Raw genomic sequence first — 19573 nt, forward strand, 5'->3', positions numbered from 1 at the left:
TTTTAGTGAGCTAATCTTTGGACAGCGTCTGCTGCCAGACTCTTTTCAAGGTGTGTTGCAAGCAATAATTAAAGATGCAAAGCTTTCACAGGCAGCTGTGTTACCCAGTTTCACCACTGGAAAATGGAGAGACAATAGGCAGGGAAGTTCCATAACTCTGAGGAAATAAAGCCAGAAATGAAGATAATTTATTCAAGTCATTAGAAACAAGCTTGCTGCTTGCATGCCTAGAAGAGCACCGAGAGCAAACCAACAACGCGTTTGCTAATGAGAAAAATCTCTTCTCTTGCAGGTTGTTGGTCTTCTCTTGCCCAACCAGACGCTGGCATCCACTGTGTTTTGGCAGGTAATGCTCATCCACCACCGCGCACCGGGCAGTTGACTTGTGTCTAGAGGACAAACTGGTGCACGTGGCTTTTCTGCACTGGCGATGCTTTAGTTAATGGGGGGGTGATGTGGCTGGATATAATCAGAGCAAGGTTTGGTAGGTCTGGAATGGGCTGTAAGCAAACTGTTGGGTCTGTGTTCCAGCACCCGACTGCTTGTGCCATCGCGAGGGAGATGCAAAATAGCCCAGGATCTCAAAATCAGCTTTTTGGACCCATTTTATACAGATGTATATGATTGCACAGTGTGTACTTCCATGAAAATGCAGGCCCTTAAGCTCACACATCTGCTGTTTTGAAGACACCCTGTCAAGTATTTGGGATCTTCCTTGGTGAATTCCCGTTGGAAGCGCAACGTGTGTGCAGGGCTGGGGGCAGCGGGAGGCCCTGTGCCCAGGAATTTTGGGAATAACTGTGCATGGCAAAGCCAAAGACCTCTGCATTCAGTGCGCTACAGGGGCTTCGGGGAAAAAAAAAAAAAGTCTGTGTATAGGGGGATGTTGCTGTTATTTTCCATTAAAATTCTGGGAATTAAGAGGAAGGGGAAGAAGCGTGTGCGTGAATGAGTTTTATCCATAGTAAACACCCTGCTTGAGTATAATTTCAGCACTAACTGAAATGCAAAACCAAGTTACTTTCAGACTTATTTTTAGTTGCGAATGTCTTTTTATTGTCTACAGAGTAAGTGATGATAGAGGATTATGCGGTTAAGAAATATCAAAGCAGAATGGGATCTGCCTAGTATGTTAGAAAGACTGCAGAACCAAGAATATATTAGTACGTGCTAGGAACTTCTGGTTTGGTGTATTTAGTTGTAAGTTGTGCCACGTGGCTTTACCTGCTGGGAGTGGGGTAGTGGCTGGAGACATCTCGACTCCTTCATATTTTTGAAGGCAATTTGCCCCACCTGTTTTTAAACAGCTGTGATGGGGAGAGTTGGCTTTTGGAGAACTTGCTCTTGCGCGAGTGAGGAGCGAGCCAGCCCAGAGAGCTGGCTTGGGCTGGGTGCCTCGTAAATGGCTTCCCTGAGAAGCTCCTCTTCCCACCACCACCGCGTAGCTGCGAGAGGCTTTTGGCTTTAAAGGGATGGAATAATCCTTTTAAAACTAGAAAGAATGTTTCAAATGCAGAAGCGAAAACCAGTCCGCTGGAGGAGGAAGCCGTAGCCTGTCTGCGCCGCTGCTGCTTGGCGAGTGGTTCTCAAGCTCTTCCCTCCACCATGATGGGCACACGGGTCACCCCTTTCTGAAAAATGCAAGTAGGAGAAGTAGCAACCTAGAGAGGAACCACCCAAAAAGCCCAGGAGGGTGTCAGGCAGCCAACTGGCGAGACGATGGACTCAAGAAACAAGTAGTGGGGCTGTCTTCAACCTAGAGACGGCTTAAACTCTAGATTAAGGAGAGTATCTGAGCAGTATGTCTACATCTCTCTGAAAAGGAGATATATTCAGGAGAACAGCACAGGATTTAGGGATGATGCATATGACTGCGTTAACAAACACTGGGCCCTGTAGGAGCAGGTTTGTACCATGAAACAGTTGTTGCTGAAGCCCAAAATGTACAGGTCTCAGGCTGGGTCTAGCCTGGTCCTGTGGACCTGCTAATGTAGATGTGAGCAGTAGGGGTTAAAAAAACCCCCAGTATCTGGAAAATTGAGGCAAGTTTCCAGCACGTATTGGTAAGATGCCTTTGTAACAATTATTATTATTTAAATAAAACAATAAAGCAAGTTTGCTGAGTCCAAAGGTCCAGGTTAGGGCGCTGGTCAGGAGGAGAAACGTGCTCTTGGGCCGTGGACTCGGCAATGACCGGTCCCCGTGTTTTAGTGCCTCATTTCACTCTGTTTCTCCTCATCCCCGCTTTATTCCTCCCCACATCTCAGTTCTGGCCGCAGCTGGAAGGTGTCTGGTTCTGACACGCTGGAAACATGGTGTTTCGGGGACAGGAACTATTATTTTCTTTACATTGCCAGCATCTGCTGTGGGTAAAACCCTTTAGGAGTTGTGGTGCTACTCATCCCCAACTGCTGCCACGCTGCTTTGGGGACAAATCCTCCTCCCCAAAGTTGTGGACAGAAAATACCAGTTTAGTGGGATCTGTCTCCCTAAGATGGTACATCTGCTCGTCTCCTGCTCCTCAGCTGAAGCCTCCTGTTGACCCCCTGTTTGGGAAGCATGGAGCTTAATAAATGACCAACAAACTGGCTGCCGGGCTTACTGCTACGTCTTCGCAGCAGTATGGATTTGGTACTGGCGAAAATAAAGACCAGTAGCACCGAGGTGTCGTGTGGAGGTGGACTGGGACAGGAGAGGAGTTGCACATCAAGCATACGGAGAAGCAGAACTGCCCTCCAAGCACTGGGTGCCTTGGAATTTCTGTCCCTCACTTTGAAGGGAATTAGCTCGGATGGAGGATATGCACAAGCCTTTGAAAAGAGGTGACGAGTTGCGAGCCGGTCCAAAGGCAGATGAGTTCTCCCCGCGGCGCTCCCACGTTTATAGATTTCTTTTTTTTTTTATTATTTTTTTTATTGGTGAAGTTATGTTTATGCCTGTTTCTTCTTGTTTCCTCTTTAGTGGTTGAATCAGAGCCACAATGCCTGCGTCAACTATGCAAACCGCAACGCGACAAAGGTGAGGAGACCCAACATATGCGGCGCGTGCAGCACGTTAGGTCTGTTTTGACACTGAAGCATAAGTCCTGTCTCTTCGCTGTTAATAGAAACTCTGGAGTCGGCACTGTGATGAATTTATAGATTGGCCATTCTCCTGTGTACGCTTCCATTTTAAACCTCAGCTGTAAATGGCATGAGGATCTTGAAATCGCTCGAGGCACGTAAGCAACGCTCAGTGCCTTTGAGCCGAACCGGTATATAGTTCTGACTGGTATGACATGATTTAATTTGATGTGTAAGTGAGCACAAAGCAAAATGGTATCCGGGTTTTTGGGGAGCAGAAGGCGGCTCCACGATCACGTTGCCGTCTCCCGAGGGCTTTCCGTGCGCTCCCAGCCGTGGTGCTGGGAAGTGGCGGGGCTGTCCCCGCTCTCTTCCGCCGCTTCAGCCCTCATTCATCCCGTGGCAGGATGGGGGAAGCTCAAGACTGGAAGCTGAGTTGGGAACCATCCAGCTCATTGAAATAACATTTCAAAGGCAAATATTTAAAGCGGAGAGTTTGGGGTTCATCACTAGTGTGTAAGGATGCTAATTTTGTACCATTTGCTGAATTTCATTCACATGCTTCCTTTAAGCTGCTATTATTATAATTTTCTGATGCCAATTAATTTTCCATTCCCTTTAACCTTGATCATGAGGCTACAATTTTCCTTGCTTTTGCCGCTGCTAGATGACAGACCATGTGTCACAGAACAATATGACAAAAATTAAACCTGTCTCTGGTTTAAAACAAAACTAAAACAACACAAACAAAAAAAAGCTGGGTCGCGTTTTAATAACCAGAAGTTTGTTTATTGAAAATATGTTTTGTTTTTCTTTCCAAAGCCTTCTCCGACATCCAAGTTCATCCAGGGCTACTTGGGAGCTGTCATAAGTGCTGTCTCAATAGCAGTGGGTAACGCTTTATATATTTCACTACTAAGTAACTGCTCCCTTACAGTAGTACTGCAGTGCTTTTGAGAAGTTTGTTTGAATTGCCAAGCGTGTTTTTCTTTTAATTGACAGACTTCAGTCTGCCTAACCAGAAAACATTTTAACCACGAGGTGTTTCTGTCCATGCATGCCCAAACTTTTCAACAGAAGGAGACTTCTGCCGCTGATGGCTTCCAGCACGTCCTGCACCGGGCGCTGCCTGGGTCTCTGCACCGTGGCTTTGCAGCTGGGTGAACTCAGATTATCCACACGTGCTTTAACTGGTGGGGGATTAGCCTGGTCCAAGTTAAAAGGGTGACTTTGAGGCTGCGGAGTTGGTAGTGTGAGAGCCAAGGCTTTTGGAGATCTTCTCCTGGTGGGTCAGCACCTCGAATTGGAAGAAGCACAGTGCTTGAAATGACAGCTTTCACCTGTGGACGGCGTTCAAGCATTTGACATTGCTAAAGCTGGGGGTCTCGTGGTGCAGTCGTCAGGCTTTTAATGCTGAGATTCCCCAGAAGCACAAGCTTAGCAGGGTCAGCTAATTCCCAGGGAGGCAGGTACATCTCTCAGGAGCAACTTACGGAAGTTCTTACGTTGGGTTTTCAAATAAGCCTCTGAAACGTATGGTTGTACCTTTTCTGCTGGAACATTAGAAACTGCTGTGGGATTTTTATTTTTTATCTCTGGCCAAGACTTTTTTTCCTTTTTCTCAAGCTGCAGGCATCCTGTTGCAGGCATTTTTTTCTGCAAACAGGCTGTGTCATGGGAGGAGGTCAGCACTCAGCCTGCTAACCGCACCTTTTGTAGCCGGGTTCCCCAATTCACCTCCAGGGGGAAAAGCTTCACGGGCTTGTTTAGATTTCTTTACAAGGGAAAATGTTTGGCTAGGATGGGCTGCGGATCCTTAGGAGAACTACAGAGGCAGGAGCTCCTGGCTTGGAACAGTTTGACACAGCGTGTCCACAGTGGACAGCAGAAAATCTTCACAAAACATGTCTCTGTGTTCTCCTGCAGCTGCCAGACAGCTTTGCAAAGGGCGTAGGGTTGGTGAAGTGCCTGGTGGTTTTGAGTGGAAACTCTGGTTTATTGGATACACTTCTGCTTGATAGTTTTCCGTATCGCTGGCTTGGCTTGCTCGCTGGTTGCCGCACTGCTCCTCTCCATCACCTCTATTATCCCTTCACTGCAGAATTAACCCAGGCTGTGCACACAGAGCAGCCTTGCCTTGGTGTGAGCTCCCGTAACCCCGTGTCCCCACCAGCTCCGCGCTTTTGCAGCTGAAGTGCAATCTGACTCCCCATCCCACCAACCTCGACGCTGAGGTTAGCAGCGGTTCTCTCGCCACTGTTTCCCGGTGTAGCATGGGAGAGCTTGACTGTCCTTCTTGGTGCCCATTTTTTTCCACCTTGTGAATTAGGAAAGCAAAACTCTCCAGCTTGATGTTCTGCAGCGAGGGGTGATGACTGGTTCCCCGGTGTCGGCATTAATGCTCCTCTCCATTTTGGCAACAGGGGCAGATAGAGGGCAGGAGACACGGAGAAGTGATGTTGGCAGAGTTTTGTCACCCTGAGAAGCTGGCAGGCTTTGGTAAGGAAACCACTTGGGTGGCGAGCGGAGATGTCCATCTTGGGACAGCTGGTGCAGGTCTTTAAAATCTCTGGTTCCTTCTAGGCTGACTGCAGAGGAGCTGAAGGAGAAAGATAGGTTCAGAGTGCAGGAGTGACCGTCAGTGGCGCTGTGAGAAACACTCGTTCTCTGAAGCAGTCTGAAAAGCTACACCAAGACTTGTAGATAAAAGAAATTACAGCAAACCAGCCTGCTGTTCCTGCAGTGTGGTTGTCCCCGCTGGTGACACGCGGGTGGCTCATCAGTCCGCTGATGGTAGATCAGCTTCTTCATCCATCGCGGTCTGTACCTCCGTTAAGTTGTACTGTTTACTCCCCAGTGGTGAAGGAGCTGGTGGTCTGTCCAGAGCAACAAGCCTTGAATAAATGCAGAAACTGAAACGGTGCCGGGATTTACCTCTCCGTTAGGTGCATCTCCAGCGGGAGCCCCGGCGCCGGGTTGTCTTGCACACCTTGGCTGTCCGTCACGGAGAGCTTCAGAAGCACCACGAGGAAAAGCGAGGCCGCGGTATTCTGTACTTGCAGCAGTTCAAGCCTGTGCAAGAGGAAATCTTCCTTCAGCAGCGCGGGTGCCCAGAGGGTGTTGCTGCCTTTCTGTGCAAGCGCCGCCGTGGCCCCACCAGACCGGGCTTCCACTGGGATGCCCTTAGTGCGTGCGAGGAATTATTTGCAGGTGATTGTTACGGGGAGGCAGGAGCTTTCCGTAGATCCACCGACGATGTAGCTGGGGGGAGCGGGGAAAGCCACCGACCTTCGTGGATCCTTTCTCCTTCCTGATGTTGGAAGGAGGTCTGCTTCCACTGTGGAGCGTGCTGTGGCACGTGGGGTGGGTGAAGGTGAGATGAAGTCGCCGCGCGCTGATGGCCCTGCGTGGGCGAGCTGCTGGGGACACTACTGATGCGTGTGTGGCTGCTGAATAGCTCGTGTCCTGACAGTACCACTTACTGCGTGCTCAATTCCTGGGGCAGAGCAGCATGGGGAAGATCCTACAGGGCAGGGAGTGATTATCATATTGTAAATATCTGCGTTAATAACTAGCATCTCCCTGAGCTTTCTGTTTTTTGTTGTTTGTTTGTTTGTTTGCTTTTTTTTGTTTGTTTTTAAAACGATGATGACAAATAATATAGAAATAGCCCTGAGGTTCGTTACATTGGATTGTAAGGCTTCAGCCCTCATTAACCGATCTCTGCTGTCAGTTAGCAACAAATCACCTCCCGGTGTGAGCCCATTAGGACCAGATGACCTGAAAACAAGTGCCACTGCCTCCAGTGGTCTGCTGAGACCCAGTATTAATTAAAGCGAGCCCCTTCCATGTTTGCAGTTGGCAAGCGACGCGGGGAGAAGGCTCGCGAGATGACACATCAGTTGACTTGTGATTGTGCTTCCCATCGTCTTTACCCTCCGTGTCTTTATCCAGCAAAAGGGACAAACAGATTGCTTTCTCACGCGTACAGAAGAGCAGATTTTGGCTTTACGCTTCCTGCAATTAAACCAGGAGTCTTAGCAATTCTTTACAAATAACCTGATTCTTTTCCCATTTTAGAGAGAGAGGAATTGCTGTCAGAGAAGGGTGATCTCTTTAGATCCAGTGCTACATCTGGGACTCCTGATTTGCAGCCGGTCGGGATGAGTTTTTGGAGGAATTAATATTCTTCTTTTCAGTATTTTTCGGTATTTCAATATTTTTGCCCCAATATTCCCTTTTCTCCCACCTGCTCCCAGCCCAGACCGATTCACAGCAGAGCTTCAGGCAAGGAAAGCTACGCCAGGCCCAGAATTTAATCTCTTCTGCCGTTCAGTGCCCAGGCGAAGCAATCGCTTGAAGTAAGGCTAGAAAAGACATCAGGAGGGATGATGGTAAGAGTGAGGGTGGGGAAAGAGGTGAAAAGGCTGGTGTAACAGATCTCTTCCATCTCTAACTTCTTACGTGACACTTCTGCACCGTCTCTGCCTCCGGGGACGTGCCAGGACCTGGGCTACCCGCGCGGCACGAGCCTGCGGCATCTCCGAGCTTCGCGGACAATATGTTTAGAGGAGCCTGATTACTGTTAAGTAACCTAGATTTCTGTTTCTCCTTCTGTGATTGTAGTTTATTTTTATCACGTTCTCCATACACCAGCCTCCTTCCTGCCTTTTCTTTTGATTGCTCCCATTTTACTGCTTTTCCGAGCGGTAATTTTTTTTTTTTTTTTTTTTTTTAAACCCAAACAATTGAGTGGATTCCTGTGATTAGGCCTTATTTTCTGATATCTGGCTGCTGTTCATGATGGTGGTGTATGAAGTGCAATTAATACCAGCTGGTTTTCCTAAGCAAGGCAAACAAAGGCACAGACTAGTAAAAAGACTTGAGAAAGACCAAGCATATTTTGCATGTTTGTTGTTTTTTTTTTTTTTTTTTTTTTTTCCCCCAAATATTCTAGCGCCAAGAGCTATACTGATCGGAGGGTTTGTAATTATACAGGAACCCTTTCCAGCAGTCGCACGCGCACACTCTTGCTCTCTGCTAATTTTGTCATGCTTTGAAAAGGTTAAAAAAGCGACGTAATCAAAACCAATGTTATTGTTAATAACTGGGTTTTTTTACGTATTTTCTAAGTAGGTTTCTTGATTTCCGATCCAAACTCAATTTGCTACTGTGTTGCTGATCTCTTTTGCTTCTGACTCGGCTCTTCAGTACCGTGGCCTTAGACTGTAACTTCAGTTTGAGGTCAGAAGGGATTCTTGCAGCTGCGGTTAAATGCCGGCGAATGAAACCAGGTCCAGAGAAGAGCTGTGAGCAGCTGCTCTCTGGTTTCTGGGTTGTCACTGGTGCTGAGACCTGTGGACTTGGACACCAGTGGTGTTAGCCACAGGGGTTGCCTCACCTGGAGCCCGTGGGGGCGAGCCGTTGGGTTTCTCCGTCCGTTCTCCTCGCAGCAGCTCACCGCAGGGGTGATACTGCCGTTGGCTTCCGTCGTCTTCGGATCAGAGCTTTATCCATCAGGTTTTTAATTTCCACCGTCACGGCTTTCAGGTTCTGCCAAGACCAGCTCTGTTGGGGAATGGTTAAAGGAGAAGGGACATGGATCTAGAGATCCTCTTTGCAACGAAAGTCTCTTTTAAGTTAGCATGAGTAGACCTTAATTAGAAAAAGAGAACAAGAGTAAGTGGAAAAGTACTGACTAAGGTCTTAAGATGAACATTCCCTATCCCGTGATGGTTGGGAAACAAGGAGGAAGTCAATCTAGTGCTTCCTCCCTGTTTTGAATGCCTGGATGCACTAACCACAAAGTAGATTTAGTTTGTTCACGCCCTGTTCGAATGCCTGGATGCACTAACTGCACAGTAGATTTAGTTTGTTCACGCGTACTAACGATGCAGACCTATCACAGCACTTCTGGGTGCGTGGTAAGTGCCTTTAGCCAGTAGATTGTAAGCCTGCATGCTTAAGTTGTGCCTTGTCATGTATTAAGAAAATCTTTGAATGAACGTTGACGCAGGCTCTGCTCATACAAAAAGAAAAAGGGGGAATTGTTGGAGAATGGCTCAGAGACAAGGGTCCTGAGCCCACCGAGCAATTGTATGATCAGAGCCTGCTCTAGCTGCTGATGCTGAGCCTCACTAGGGTTTGCCTGCAGCTGCTGATACAGGAGGAATGTCAAGGACGCTTCAGCCCTGTGTACCGTGGTGTGTCGAAAACAGGTTAAGGGGAATTAGGAATAGTGGTCTGAGAAACCCAGTGTTATGGTAACGGTGGTCTGAGAAACATTGTGTTACGGTACTGTCGTGTATCGAAAACAAGTCAACAGGAATCAGAAATAGTAGCATGAGAAACTCAGTGTTATGAGAAGCTTGTGCTGTAAGCTAACTGCAAGTAGGTGGACCGTGCGAATACGACCCTTAGAGCTTAAGCCAATCAGCTAGTGACTAGTAGGCATAATTAGTAGAAAGATTATAAAAGGCTGTAATGAAAATCAATAAACGGAAGCACACTTTATCACTCATACTGAGTCGGCTACGTTCTTCCTCCTTGGCCTGGGTCCTCGGCTCGCCCAGCCCAGCACAGCTCCAAATCTTGCTCCTTGCGGTACTGAAGACCCCGTGTAGACTCTCCGAGGGGTTTCCCCCTTCTGCCAGTATCACCCGGCCACGTTCCTGACGCCTCCCAGTAAGCAGCGTATTGTCTATCTGCTCGGTGCCCAGGTCATTAGCTGGCTGTCCATCTGTTGCCCACTCCGTGTACCCTGGAGGTGCCACGGACGTCGGTACTGCTGGCACCGTCCTCCCGGGTCGACAGGATGGGCTCTAATTAGACCACAGCGAGCTTGGCAGGCATACAGAGCCTGATTTTACATATGTAGGTGTATGTAACTTCACCAGGGGATGTCGATCATGACTGCCGGGGCACCGTGGCACTGAGCTTCCCCCCTTGTGATAGGGGCTTGATTCTCCCCCGATGGAAGGGGAAGCAAAACCACATGTGTGAGATCAGGCACCTCGTAAGTGGAGGGACGGTGGGGCAGGCTCCCTCCCTCCCCTTTCAATTACACCGGGGTTTGTAACTTCTCAGGAGGTTTTTATTAAGTGCAAGTTTGGGATTTATGGTCTTGTCAGTACAGAGGCAAATAAATACGTTGTTCTCACTTAGCAACCTGAGCTAAATTCTGACAAAAGTAGGTGTTTTGTCTTCTTTTGTATGAGAGAGAGATGCAATGTCATGTAACCATGACTGCCAGCCAGGCTGTGTATTTTGTATTGATCTATACGCTTAAAATGTACCTGCTTGGGACTCAGATGTTTCCTTTTGACTTACTGGGTAACCTCGGGTTAAAAAACTCAGGCAATTAATGCCATTAATAACCTTGGTGCTATTAGCTACTAATGACTCACCTCGGAGTCACTGCTGGTCGTGGCGTACAGGAGGGTGTTTAAAGCATCTCTTCACGGGCAAACCCGGGTCTTTTCATTTTAAAAGTACCTCCTTGCTTCCTGAGCCTAAATCCTGGCTCCGGACAAGCCAGTGGAGGTTGGGAACTGGTGCCAGTCTGGTTTACTGATGCTCTGGCTTTACTGTATGGTGTGCACCCAGTGCTTTCACAACCTGTGGAAGACTGCGGACTTAAACTTGAATATGTATAAACAGAAAACTAAATTAAAACTGGAGAAAAGCAAGACAGTTTTAATGACCTGGTCTGGTTTGCTGAGGCATCATCCCGTGATACCTTTTTCCCTTGGAAAACCGCAAGGGGAAGAAAACCATTCCTGCTAGTCTAGAGCTTTGTACAGATCAGTCGTAGGACCCCCTGCCACTCTTGGTCCTGGTTGGTGGGGTTTGGATGCGTTTTCACCCAGCCAACTGCTGCGGCTGCTTGTCACCCTTCAGCTCCCTTCAGCTGCTTGTCACCCCTCTTGCCCCTGCAGTGGCTGTGCAGAAGTGGAGGGTGCCAGTGCTTCGTGGCTTTGGGCAAAGAAAAAGATGGCTTAGGTGAGTCTGTGGCTGCAGCCGGCAGAGCCGAGGTGGAGGTTAGACCCTCCGGCCGCTCCTGCCCACGGAAGGGCAGTGCCTTCGCGAGCCCGCAAGAGGAGTTCAAAGAAGAAACCAGCAACAGGCTGCTGAAGTTAAATGCAACTCGATCGCTTGGACGGCAGCAAAGGGCCGAGCTCTCGCTGCGGAGTAGGGCCCGTGCCCCCGTAACCCCCAGCGCGCCGTGGGGGAGCCCCGGCAGAGCTTCGGGGTGTCCCGGGGAGGGTGGGCTTGGCTCTCAGCTCTGGTGCATGGCTGGGAAGCAGAGACAGAAACGGTGTGATTTGGTGTTGGGATGGATGTGGGAAGCTTTTCAGAGCAGAAACCTAAATACTCCAGGACTCAAATTCCCGCTCTCGCAGTGGGAGATCGCTCCTCTCTGACGCAGGTGTCTTAGTAACTCGTCCTGAGGCAACTTGCAGCTGTACGGAAGCCTTGGTGATGTTATTTCCAAGAAAATACAGCTTTTTGGGAACTCCTAGAGTGACTGTAGGGTTTCTGCAGAGCTTCTGAGCTCTTGAAACGTGATAATTTGTCTCTGAGATTTTTTGGTTTATTCCCACGGGGTTCATAGATTGTAATTCATGCAGGAGTCTCAGCTGCAGTTGGAACTGGTCAAGCACAAAGGTTTCACAATAATTAGAACGCCTAAATTTTATATTTAGCTGTATCAGAAAAAAAAAAAAAAAAAAAAAGTGGTATAGGAGTCTAATCAGCAAAGCCCAGTGTGGATCTGAGAGATCAGCTTAAAGCAGAGGCTGCTTCTGGACAAATGGACATTGCAAAAATTACATTTTTAAACAAGCTTGATTTGCCCCTGCCAAAAATATTAGTATTTTGCAAAATTAAAACGTGCTTTGTCTTGAAAACATCCCTTACAGCCCAAAACATTCTCACGACCACGTAGGATTTCAGTAGAAAGATCTTATTTTTCTTCTCCTAAGGAAGCTGAGAGGTGAAGACTATTCAAGCCTAAGATTATCACTATAAAATAATATTAGCGTCGTAATGGTTGTGTCACAGCCGGCTTCAGCTCTTGCAGCCCTGACTCCCACAGCTCAGCAAACTGTATCGCTGATACCATTTACAAGGGATACGTTTGCCTCCATATGCAGGTTTAAAAATCTTCTGACGCTGAGGAGTGCGAATAATAAAAAGTTACATTTACAGCTCTGTCCTTTCAAAGAAAGGCAGTTGATGCTTGAGGGTGGCTGACCAAAGCTAGGAGAATCTAAGAACTTTAATTAGATAAATTAGAGTTGGGCTGGCTCATTACACTTAGAAAATTCACGAGCGATAAAAAACCAGGATGTTGATTATTATTAATTTTTTTCCTCACGCTCAAGAAGGACGGGATCTTGTTGGGCCAAGTTTTGAGTCTCGTCTGCATGTGACTCGGGGCAGAGAGAGCATCCTTCTTCCTTCCCATGCCAACCCCGCTCCTTCCCGTGCCTTCAGCCGTGGGTTGTTCTTCCTTCCCTGCTCCCATTGCACACTTAACTCACACACACGCAATTTTTCACTCTCCTCTCTAGGTGGAGGTGCCCCTGTGGATTTTTCTAATCCCAGCTCCTTCTTCCTGATAATTGTTTGTGAGCCGCGTGGAGCGGCTGCATTGACAGCCTGTGAATTTGGTGTGATGCCCATAATCAGCTTGTGAGACGGCGCGGGAGGCCACCCACCGCCCTCAGGACTGTCCGCCACTTAGGGCAGTCAAGAAGCACTTAGAAGCCGGAGGAAATCAGGACAAAATCGGGCGAGGGATGGGAAGGGATGGAGCACGGCCAGCCACTTCCGCAGAGGTGAACCGTTGCAAGGAGCCAGGAGGGAAATCAGAGTAGATTGGAGGAGCTGGAGGAGATAATCGGAGTAGATTAGAGGAGATAAACTTCTGTTTGCTGCTTAAGGTTTTTAAATAAAGCAGCGCCCGTCTCTAAAAGCTGGGTACGCGTGCTCAAAAGCTCCCGTTCCTGCACCTCCTCCTCTCTGGTGATTCACAGGCAGCAAGTCCAGATACCAGAAGACACCAGAAGCGAGTGGTACGATCACTCAAACTGGAAACCCAGCCCAGGGGTTCCTCCACTGAGCCCGTAAATTGAGCCTTTGAGCGTAGCGGTGGCAAAGATGCCGTGTGCTCTGGGCGGGGGGCACCCGGTGCCCGTCACCCTGCCTCTGGGCCCAGGAGTACATGGCAACCGCTGGGTCCTCACCGACTGCCACCTTCCAAACACCTTGTTCCTTGCAGCGTTTTTCTCTCTCGTTTCACTGGTGTGTCTTTGTTTTCCAGCAAATTTGTCCTCAGCTGTGCGTTTCTGCCCCAGCCCCACGGCGCCCGGGTGGGGTGTTGCCTCCGTACAGGATCCGGACACACGGAAAACTCAATTCTGAAATAACAACCTCTTGGCCTGGGCCTGGGGCCCTGCCGTCCTCCTTTCTCCAGCATCTGCCGAATCAAGTTTGTCTCATTATCAGCATTAATCCCCTCTTTTCCTGCTTGTACCTCTCCTGCAATCTTGCTGCATTCTCAGGGTGACACCATTTTCTTCCACCGAAGCATCCGTGGGGCTGCTGCAGTCCATCCCTTCTGCAGTCATCTTGGCTGTGACTTAGATTCCCTCCTTTCCTTACTCTTGCTCCTTTCTAACTTCCTTCTCCACTCAGATTGTTATTGCTTTCCCTTCCCATATACTCCTCCATTCTGTTCTCCTTGACTTGGTAAAGCTCCAGTTGGTAAACAGCCCAGTTTTCCATCTCTCTGCCTCCATCTTCACCTCTCAGCCCTAATGAATGATTTTTTTCCTTCCTTCTCCTAATGCTCTTTTCTTCAGTTCGGCTGTATGGGACTCATCAGATCCAATTAGTGTTCTAATTCAGCAATCTGGTGATTTGAGGGCTGAAGGATAAGCTGCTCTGGAGCCAGTCCCTCCTTCCAAGTTGACTTTCTAGGTCACTTGGAGCAGCCAGCTCCAACTGCAGTGGTCAGGGTTGCCCCAGTGCTACTGGAACATGGGAAAGCTGAATCTCTTAAATCAGTGGAGATATCACCCAACGCAATTAATGAAGCCTAGAGAGCTGCTTAATGATGTTTAGGTGGTGCCATCTGCCAACCGCTGTCCACCTTGCTCGCTTGACTCCTAATACTCCATTATTTTATAAAAAGTCCTTATCAAAATTAAGTGAAATCACTTCATAAACTGCTGGTGTATCTACTGCTCTAGAACTGGTTTAAGAGGTGTAAGGTTAGACCTTTGTCAAATGTCTCAGTCGCTGTCGACTTCATCCCTTCAAAAACCATTTCTCAAGGTTCAAAAGTCTTAATAGTCATAAAAAAAAAAAAAAAAAAAAAAAGTTATTTTTTCAAAATAAAGCAAGGATTTTTAAAAAAATTCCTATGCTTCTAAAATTCATGTCTTGGTGGACATGAGGCCAGAACTTTTTGAGACAAGAAGGAAAAGAAAAGGAAACAGAAATCTTGGTTTATTATTGCATAGTCACTCTGTGACGGCGTCTGATGGTGCGGCGTCGAGTACGGCAACACCGCAAACTCTGTCCTTCTGCTGAGATAACATTGTTGGTGCTGAAAACAAAACCAATAAATAGCAGGAATTCTCGGCACTTGAAGTAGAGGGAGGGAGGAAGGGCAGAGTGCTGCCGGAGGTGTAGTAGAGCCCTGAGTAAGGTTGCTGGTCGCCCGTTGGCAGCGCTCGGCCGCGGTTTCGTGTTGCGGGACATTAGCAGTTGCGGTGTAGTGTATCCCCCCCTCCCCATGCCCAGCTTGTCGGGATACTCTGTCAACTGGATCAAGGAAGCACTCTGGAGAAAGAAACCTCAAAAAATAGGCGGTTTGAAAGACCCGGGTTTGTCCCTTCATCTGGGTCGCAGCGCGGGAATATCCCAAACCAGTTACTGCCCCGAAACCAAATCAGCAAATCCGTGCGCCGAGCTCCCAGCTGCAAGGAGGAGCACTTGTCTTGCTTGAGTTGAGGCACCGCCAGCGTAGGTATCTTCATCTGAGCTGCGTCCCTGGACCTGATAGTCAGCAGGATTGAATGGGCACCGTTGGGGACGTTTCACGTGAGCACCCACAAATGGCTGCCTTGGGAGGAGCATAAAAACCCTGAAAAAGGCTCATTTCTCTGCCCTGGGCTGCTAAGGCCCATCTGGAGGTACCACGTTGGGCGTGATGATTCCTATCTGACTCCTCTGTTACATGTTTGTAAGCGTTGTCGATCCCAGATCTGTGACTCAGGCTGTAGGCAGGGTGATGATGATGATGATGATGACGATGACGATGACGATGATGATGATGATAATAATAATAATAATAATAATAATAATAATAATAATAATAATAATAATAATAGCAATAATAACAATAACAACAACAACACAACAACAACAACAACAACAACAACAACAACAACAACAATAATAATAATAATAATAATAATAATAATAATAATAATAATCCCATGGTTGTTCTCTGAGGGATGAATTTGCCTCAGTAGTCAGTGTTCTTTGGCCAGCCTCTAGGAATTAAACTCATTAAGCTCTCCTTGCTGATGGTCCTTTTGCTGACGGTGGTCTGCGGTTGAGGAGTACCTGCTCGTTGTTGGATGCTCCCCTTGACCTGTTTACCCTCATCCCACTTTGTGACCTGCGGGAAAGAGTTCACAGATTGGCCAAAACAATTTCAAAACTGTAAAAAACAAACCCTCATTAGTTTCCTAAATCTGGTCCTCGTGTTGGGAATTTGGGAAATTGGATTTAAATCTAGAGCAACATTTAATTTCATATTCACAGTGGGGTGGTTGCTGTAAGTGGAGGAGCGAGTTCATCTGCAACACCAAATTGAATCTGAAAGTAAAATGCTTTTATTACCACTAGCCTCCCAGCGGTGTCTCTCCCAGGCTCGGCTGCATCTTTTCTGTTTCAAAAGCTGCTGCTCTTCCACCTCACGGTCAAATCCTTCCATCAAACCTACGTGCAGAGGCTGGAAACCCAACAGGATTTGTCATCTACCCAGATGAGCTGTATCCAGGCTATAAATGCCCAAATCCAAGGGGCAGCACCAGCAAAGCCGGGCTTCAGACCACCCTGGGTTTACTCTTAAAGCCACCAGTTTTCAACTGCTTTACAGCTTCTGGAAGCATTCAGATTTTGCAAATACGTATCCCAGAACTTGGAAAAATGTAAAAAAAAAGAAAACATTCAGTCAGTTTTGAAGGGAAAGAAGATTAAGATAAACCCCTCATTCTTGACGTGGCTCTCTTGGGTTCAGCACTAGATTCGCGGTGGCCGAGGAGAGGAGGGAAGGGTTCGTGCTTGGGCTCCTGGTGAAAACCTCGTGGGGCTCTGGAAGCGCTCCACGGGTTTTGAAAACCAGCACTCTGCTTATGCAGGGCTTACCCAGCAGTTCTGCTTCTCAACATCTTCCTCTCAGCCTCCAAAAAGACGAGATGCACTGCGGATGCATGTATAATGTAGCAGCTTGCAAAATATGTTCTCCCAAGCTTTTCTTTTCTTTTCTTTTTTTCTTTTTTTTTTTTTTTTAAAAAAAAAAAAAGCCCCCAAATCACTATTTGCTGGCAGGTTTTTGGCTTTGGCTGATTTTTTTTTTTTTTTTTTTTAAATTTTGCTGCATATTTGGCTGAAAACTTTTTGGCCAGGCGTTGCTAAAGACTTCCATTTTCGGCCTAAAATTCCCGTTTTGGGGCTGTTGGGTTTTGTTTGCGCGTTTGGTTTTTTTTTTTTGGACGAAAAAGAGAAAATATTGTGAGGGAGAGTAATTTGAAGACAGAAGTCATTCTCTGCGAATAGGTTTGTTTAATTAATAACCCCAGTTCTGCTTGAAACAAATTTTGATGGAAATTCTCCGACTATCACTACTATCCAACCACGCTGAGGCTGACGAGGCAGCAACTCTCCTCCGTGCTGTTTATATTAACATACGCAATGACTTAGATCCTTGCAAAACTGTGGAGAGCTCTGCATTATTCAAGTGTTGGAGGAGGTAACAAAAAAAATGATCCACGGTTATAATAAACTGCCTGCTATCTCCTCTTTCTATTAATAGCTCCTTTATAGCCCAAATGTTTGCACTGGAGTGCGGTAGCGTAGTTTGCACAGACCCTGGGAGGAGGAATGAATTGTGTTGGACCAACCACCACCACTGATATTTGGCTTTTTCCTAGCCGGGCGAGGACTCTCAGCCCCAATGATTTTGTGCTGGGCGGGGAAAATACCAGTAAACTGGGTAAAAATGCAGCTAGGGGCATTTCCAGAAGGACTGAAGAGCGTTGCAGTGGTTTCTAGCTGGCCGTTTAGCTGGAGAGGGTCTAAACCCAATGGTTGCGCCCACCCCAACAGTTGGGTTCAGCTCTTCATTTAAACTCAACAGTTGGGTTCAACTCAATGGTTGGGTTCAACCCTTCATTTAAGCCCAGCGGTTGGGTTCAACCCCTCATTTAAGCCCAAGGGTTGGGTTCAACCCTTCGTTGAATAAAGGGTTGAACCCAACACAACTAAACCCTGCAGTGTGTGTGGGGGGATTTGTTCTCAAACACTTCTGCATGGGGAGAGACCCCAATCTGTCCCCCTGAAGGGCTCTGCTGCCGGCTGCAACTGTGGCATCTGCCCTGCTCCACGTAGCTAAATGTCTCTGCTTTTCTGTTTTGTTTTGTTTTTCTATTCAAAGGTGGGCCTTAATGTTCTGGTTCAGAGAGCAAACAAGTTTACTCCCGCCACTCGTCTCTTGATCCAGAGGTTTGTGCCATTCCCTGCTGTCGGTAAGAAATGCTTTTTCTCAATATTCAAAGCACTGGCTGTGAATATACTGGTGGCTGAAAACCACTGGGATGGACACCCAACTGCTGCCTTCCTGCTTCACACCGTTGCTGCCGTGTCCCCTTGTTGGTGCAGGCAGCGACAGGATGGTGCAGAGCAGCATTTTGGCAGGAAAATGATGCAAAGCTGCGGGGGGGGGGGGGAGGCAGCTCACAAGGCTTTATCAAGCTGCACTTTCCACTCTCAAGCAGTTTAAAAAATTGATCAGCGTTGACTGGTCCTTGACCGTCCAAATTGGACTGCGTTTCGTTTGCAAGATCTGGTTTGAATCGTGTCAAATCCAATCTTCAAGTAAGTGATAGCGTTGGGATTTTTTTACAATAAAACTGCAATGAAATGCTCCTGCTCTGAATATACAGACTTCTAAGAGCCGCTGATTAAAAAAAGACCAAAGTGTGTGAAGAATTAAGGCTGCTGCTGACTTGCTGGAGCACAAAATAAACCCTTCTGCATTTGATCAGCTAACTGCTTGGTGTTGGAGGGAAGGGACACGCTGGACGCAGCCTTTGCTGAAGCCCATGGTTACAATGTTCAGCAAGTGATAAGTTATTTTATCTGTGAAGAAATTGCCAGTGGCATTAGGGTAATTTTTTACGTAAGCTTGTTTATTTATAAAGATGGTGCAAAAGTTGTCCAAGCGTAGATGAAATGAGAAGCAAAGGGGTTTTGCTCACTGTTGCAGGTCCCTTTTCAACTGTGTTAATGCAAAACTTTAAGCTTTTTCCTTTGCCGTACAGGGGCCATGTCCTCAGAGCTTCGCTCAAGGATGCCAAGCCTCCTTCCCTCGCCGTTGCTCTCAGTTTCTCTGGTCTTTCTGCACCTTTTTTACAGAGAGATGATTGCTCTGACCCTCCAGCCTTCAGTTCCCAAGTTGCTGGGTTTGTTTTTTTTTTTTTCCCCTTTTCTGCCAGAAAAAACGCTGCGTGCCCTGTCTGCAGAGCAGGGGGTGATAGGGATTGCGGTCTGTAGGTTGCACTCAAATTGTGTTTCTGAGCACTTTGCTTGTACATAGGGGATCTGTGGACATTATTATTGTTTTCCTGGAATTTTCCTGGAATATGGTTTTAGAGGGTTTCAGTTTTCTTCTGATTTTTATAACCACGAGGGCACTAGAGGAGAGCACAAGACCCGGCAGGCAGCTCCGCGGCTGGGTCTGAGTCAGAGATGCACGTGGGAAGTCTTTGCCACCGGGTTGATCTATTTTCATACCAAAGTGTAAGGGGAAAGAGGCTACGCTTGTGTCGGCATCGATTGAGGACCCATAATTAATTTGTTTAGCCCGTAATTAATTCTCTAGTTCTTATTTTATTTGTGTACTGTCATGCTTCATTATGTGCCAGGACATCAGGAATCCTCCCACTAATTGCTGTTTTGTGGTTTTGAAAGCTGCGAGTTATTGGTTTGCAGACCTGGACAAACTGTTTAATTAAGATGCGTCTTCCCATTGCTTTTGAACCACCAACCCTCAGCAAAAGGGCAGAATTTCACTTTTTCTACGTGAAAAGCCAGACTCTGGTGTAAAGCTCTTGCTCCACTACCATTAAGCAGTTTTTCCCCCTGGCCCTTCCTTGCCTCCTTCTCCCACCGACCTCGGCCGAGCTGTGCTGGTTGATAGCAGCTGGAAA

The 19573-nt window shown here is 47.4% G+C and overlaps 1 protein-coding gene across 2 annotated transcripts in view; it reads left to right on the forward strand.

The window, feature by feature from the left end:
- SFXN5 (sideroflexin 5) overlaps nucleotides 1-19573 on the forward strand; it is a 104323-nt gene that overhangs the window by 49199 nt on the left and 35551 nt on the right. For both annotated transcript variants that reach the window (XM_033007080.2, XM_042808247.1), the window contains exons 7-10: nucleotides 293-346; nucleotides 2962-3018; nucleotides 3885-3950; nucleotides 17800-17890. In XM_033007080.2, the coding sequence (XP_032862971.2) occupies nucleotides 293-346; nucleotides 2962-3018; nucleotides 3885-3950; nucleotides 17800-17890 (268 nt within the window). The remainder of the gene's footprint in view (nucleotides 1-292; nucleotides 347-2961; nucleotides 3019-3884; nucleotides 3951-17799; nucleotides 17891-19573) is intronic.

The sequence above is a fragment of the Tyto alba genome, unplaced genomic scaffold (assembly GCF_018691265.1).
Source record: "Tyto alba isolate M040663 unplaced genomic scaffold, T.alba_DEE_v4.0 Super-Scaffold_6, whole genome shotgun sequence".
In the NCBI taxonomy this organism is placed as follows: domain Eukaryota; kingdom Metazoa; phylum Chordata; class Aves; order Strigiformes; family Tytonidae; genus Tyto; species Tyto alba.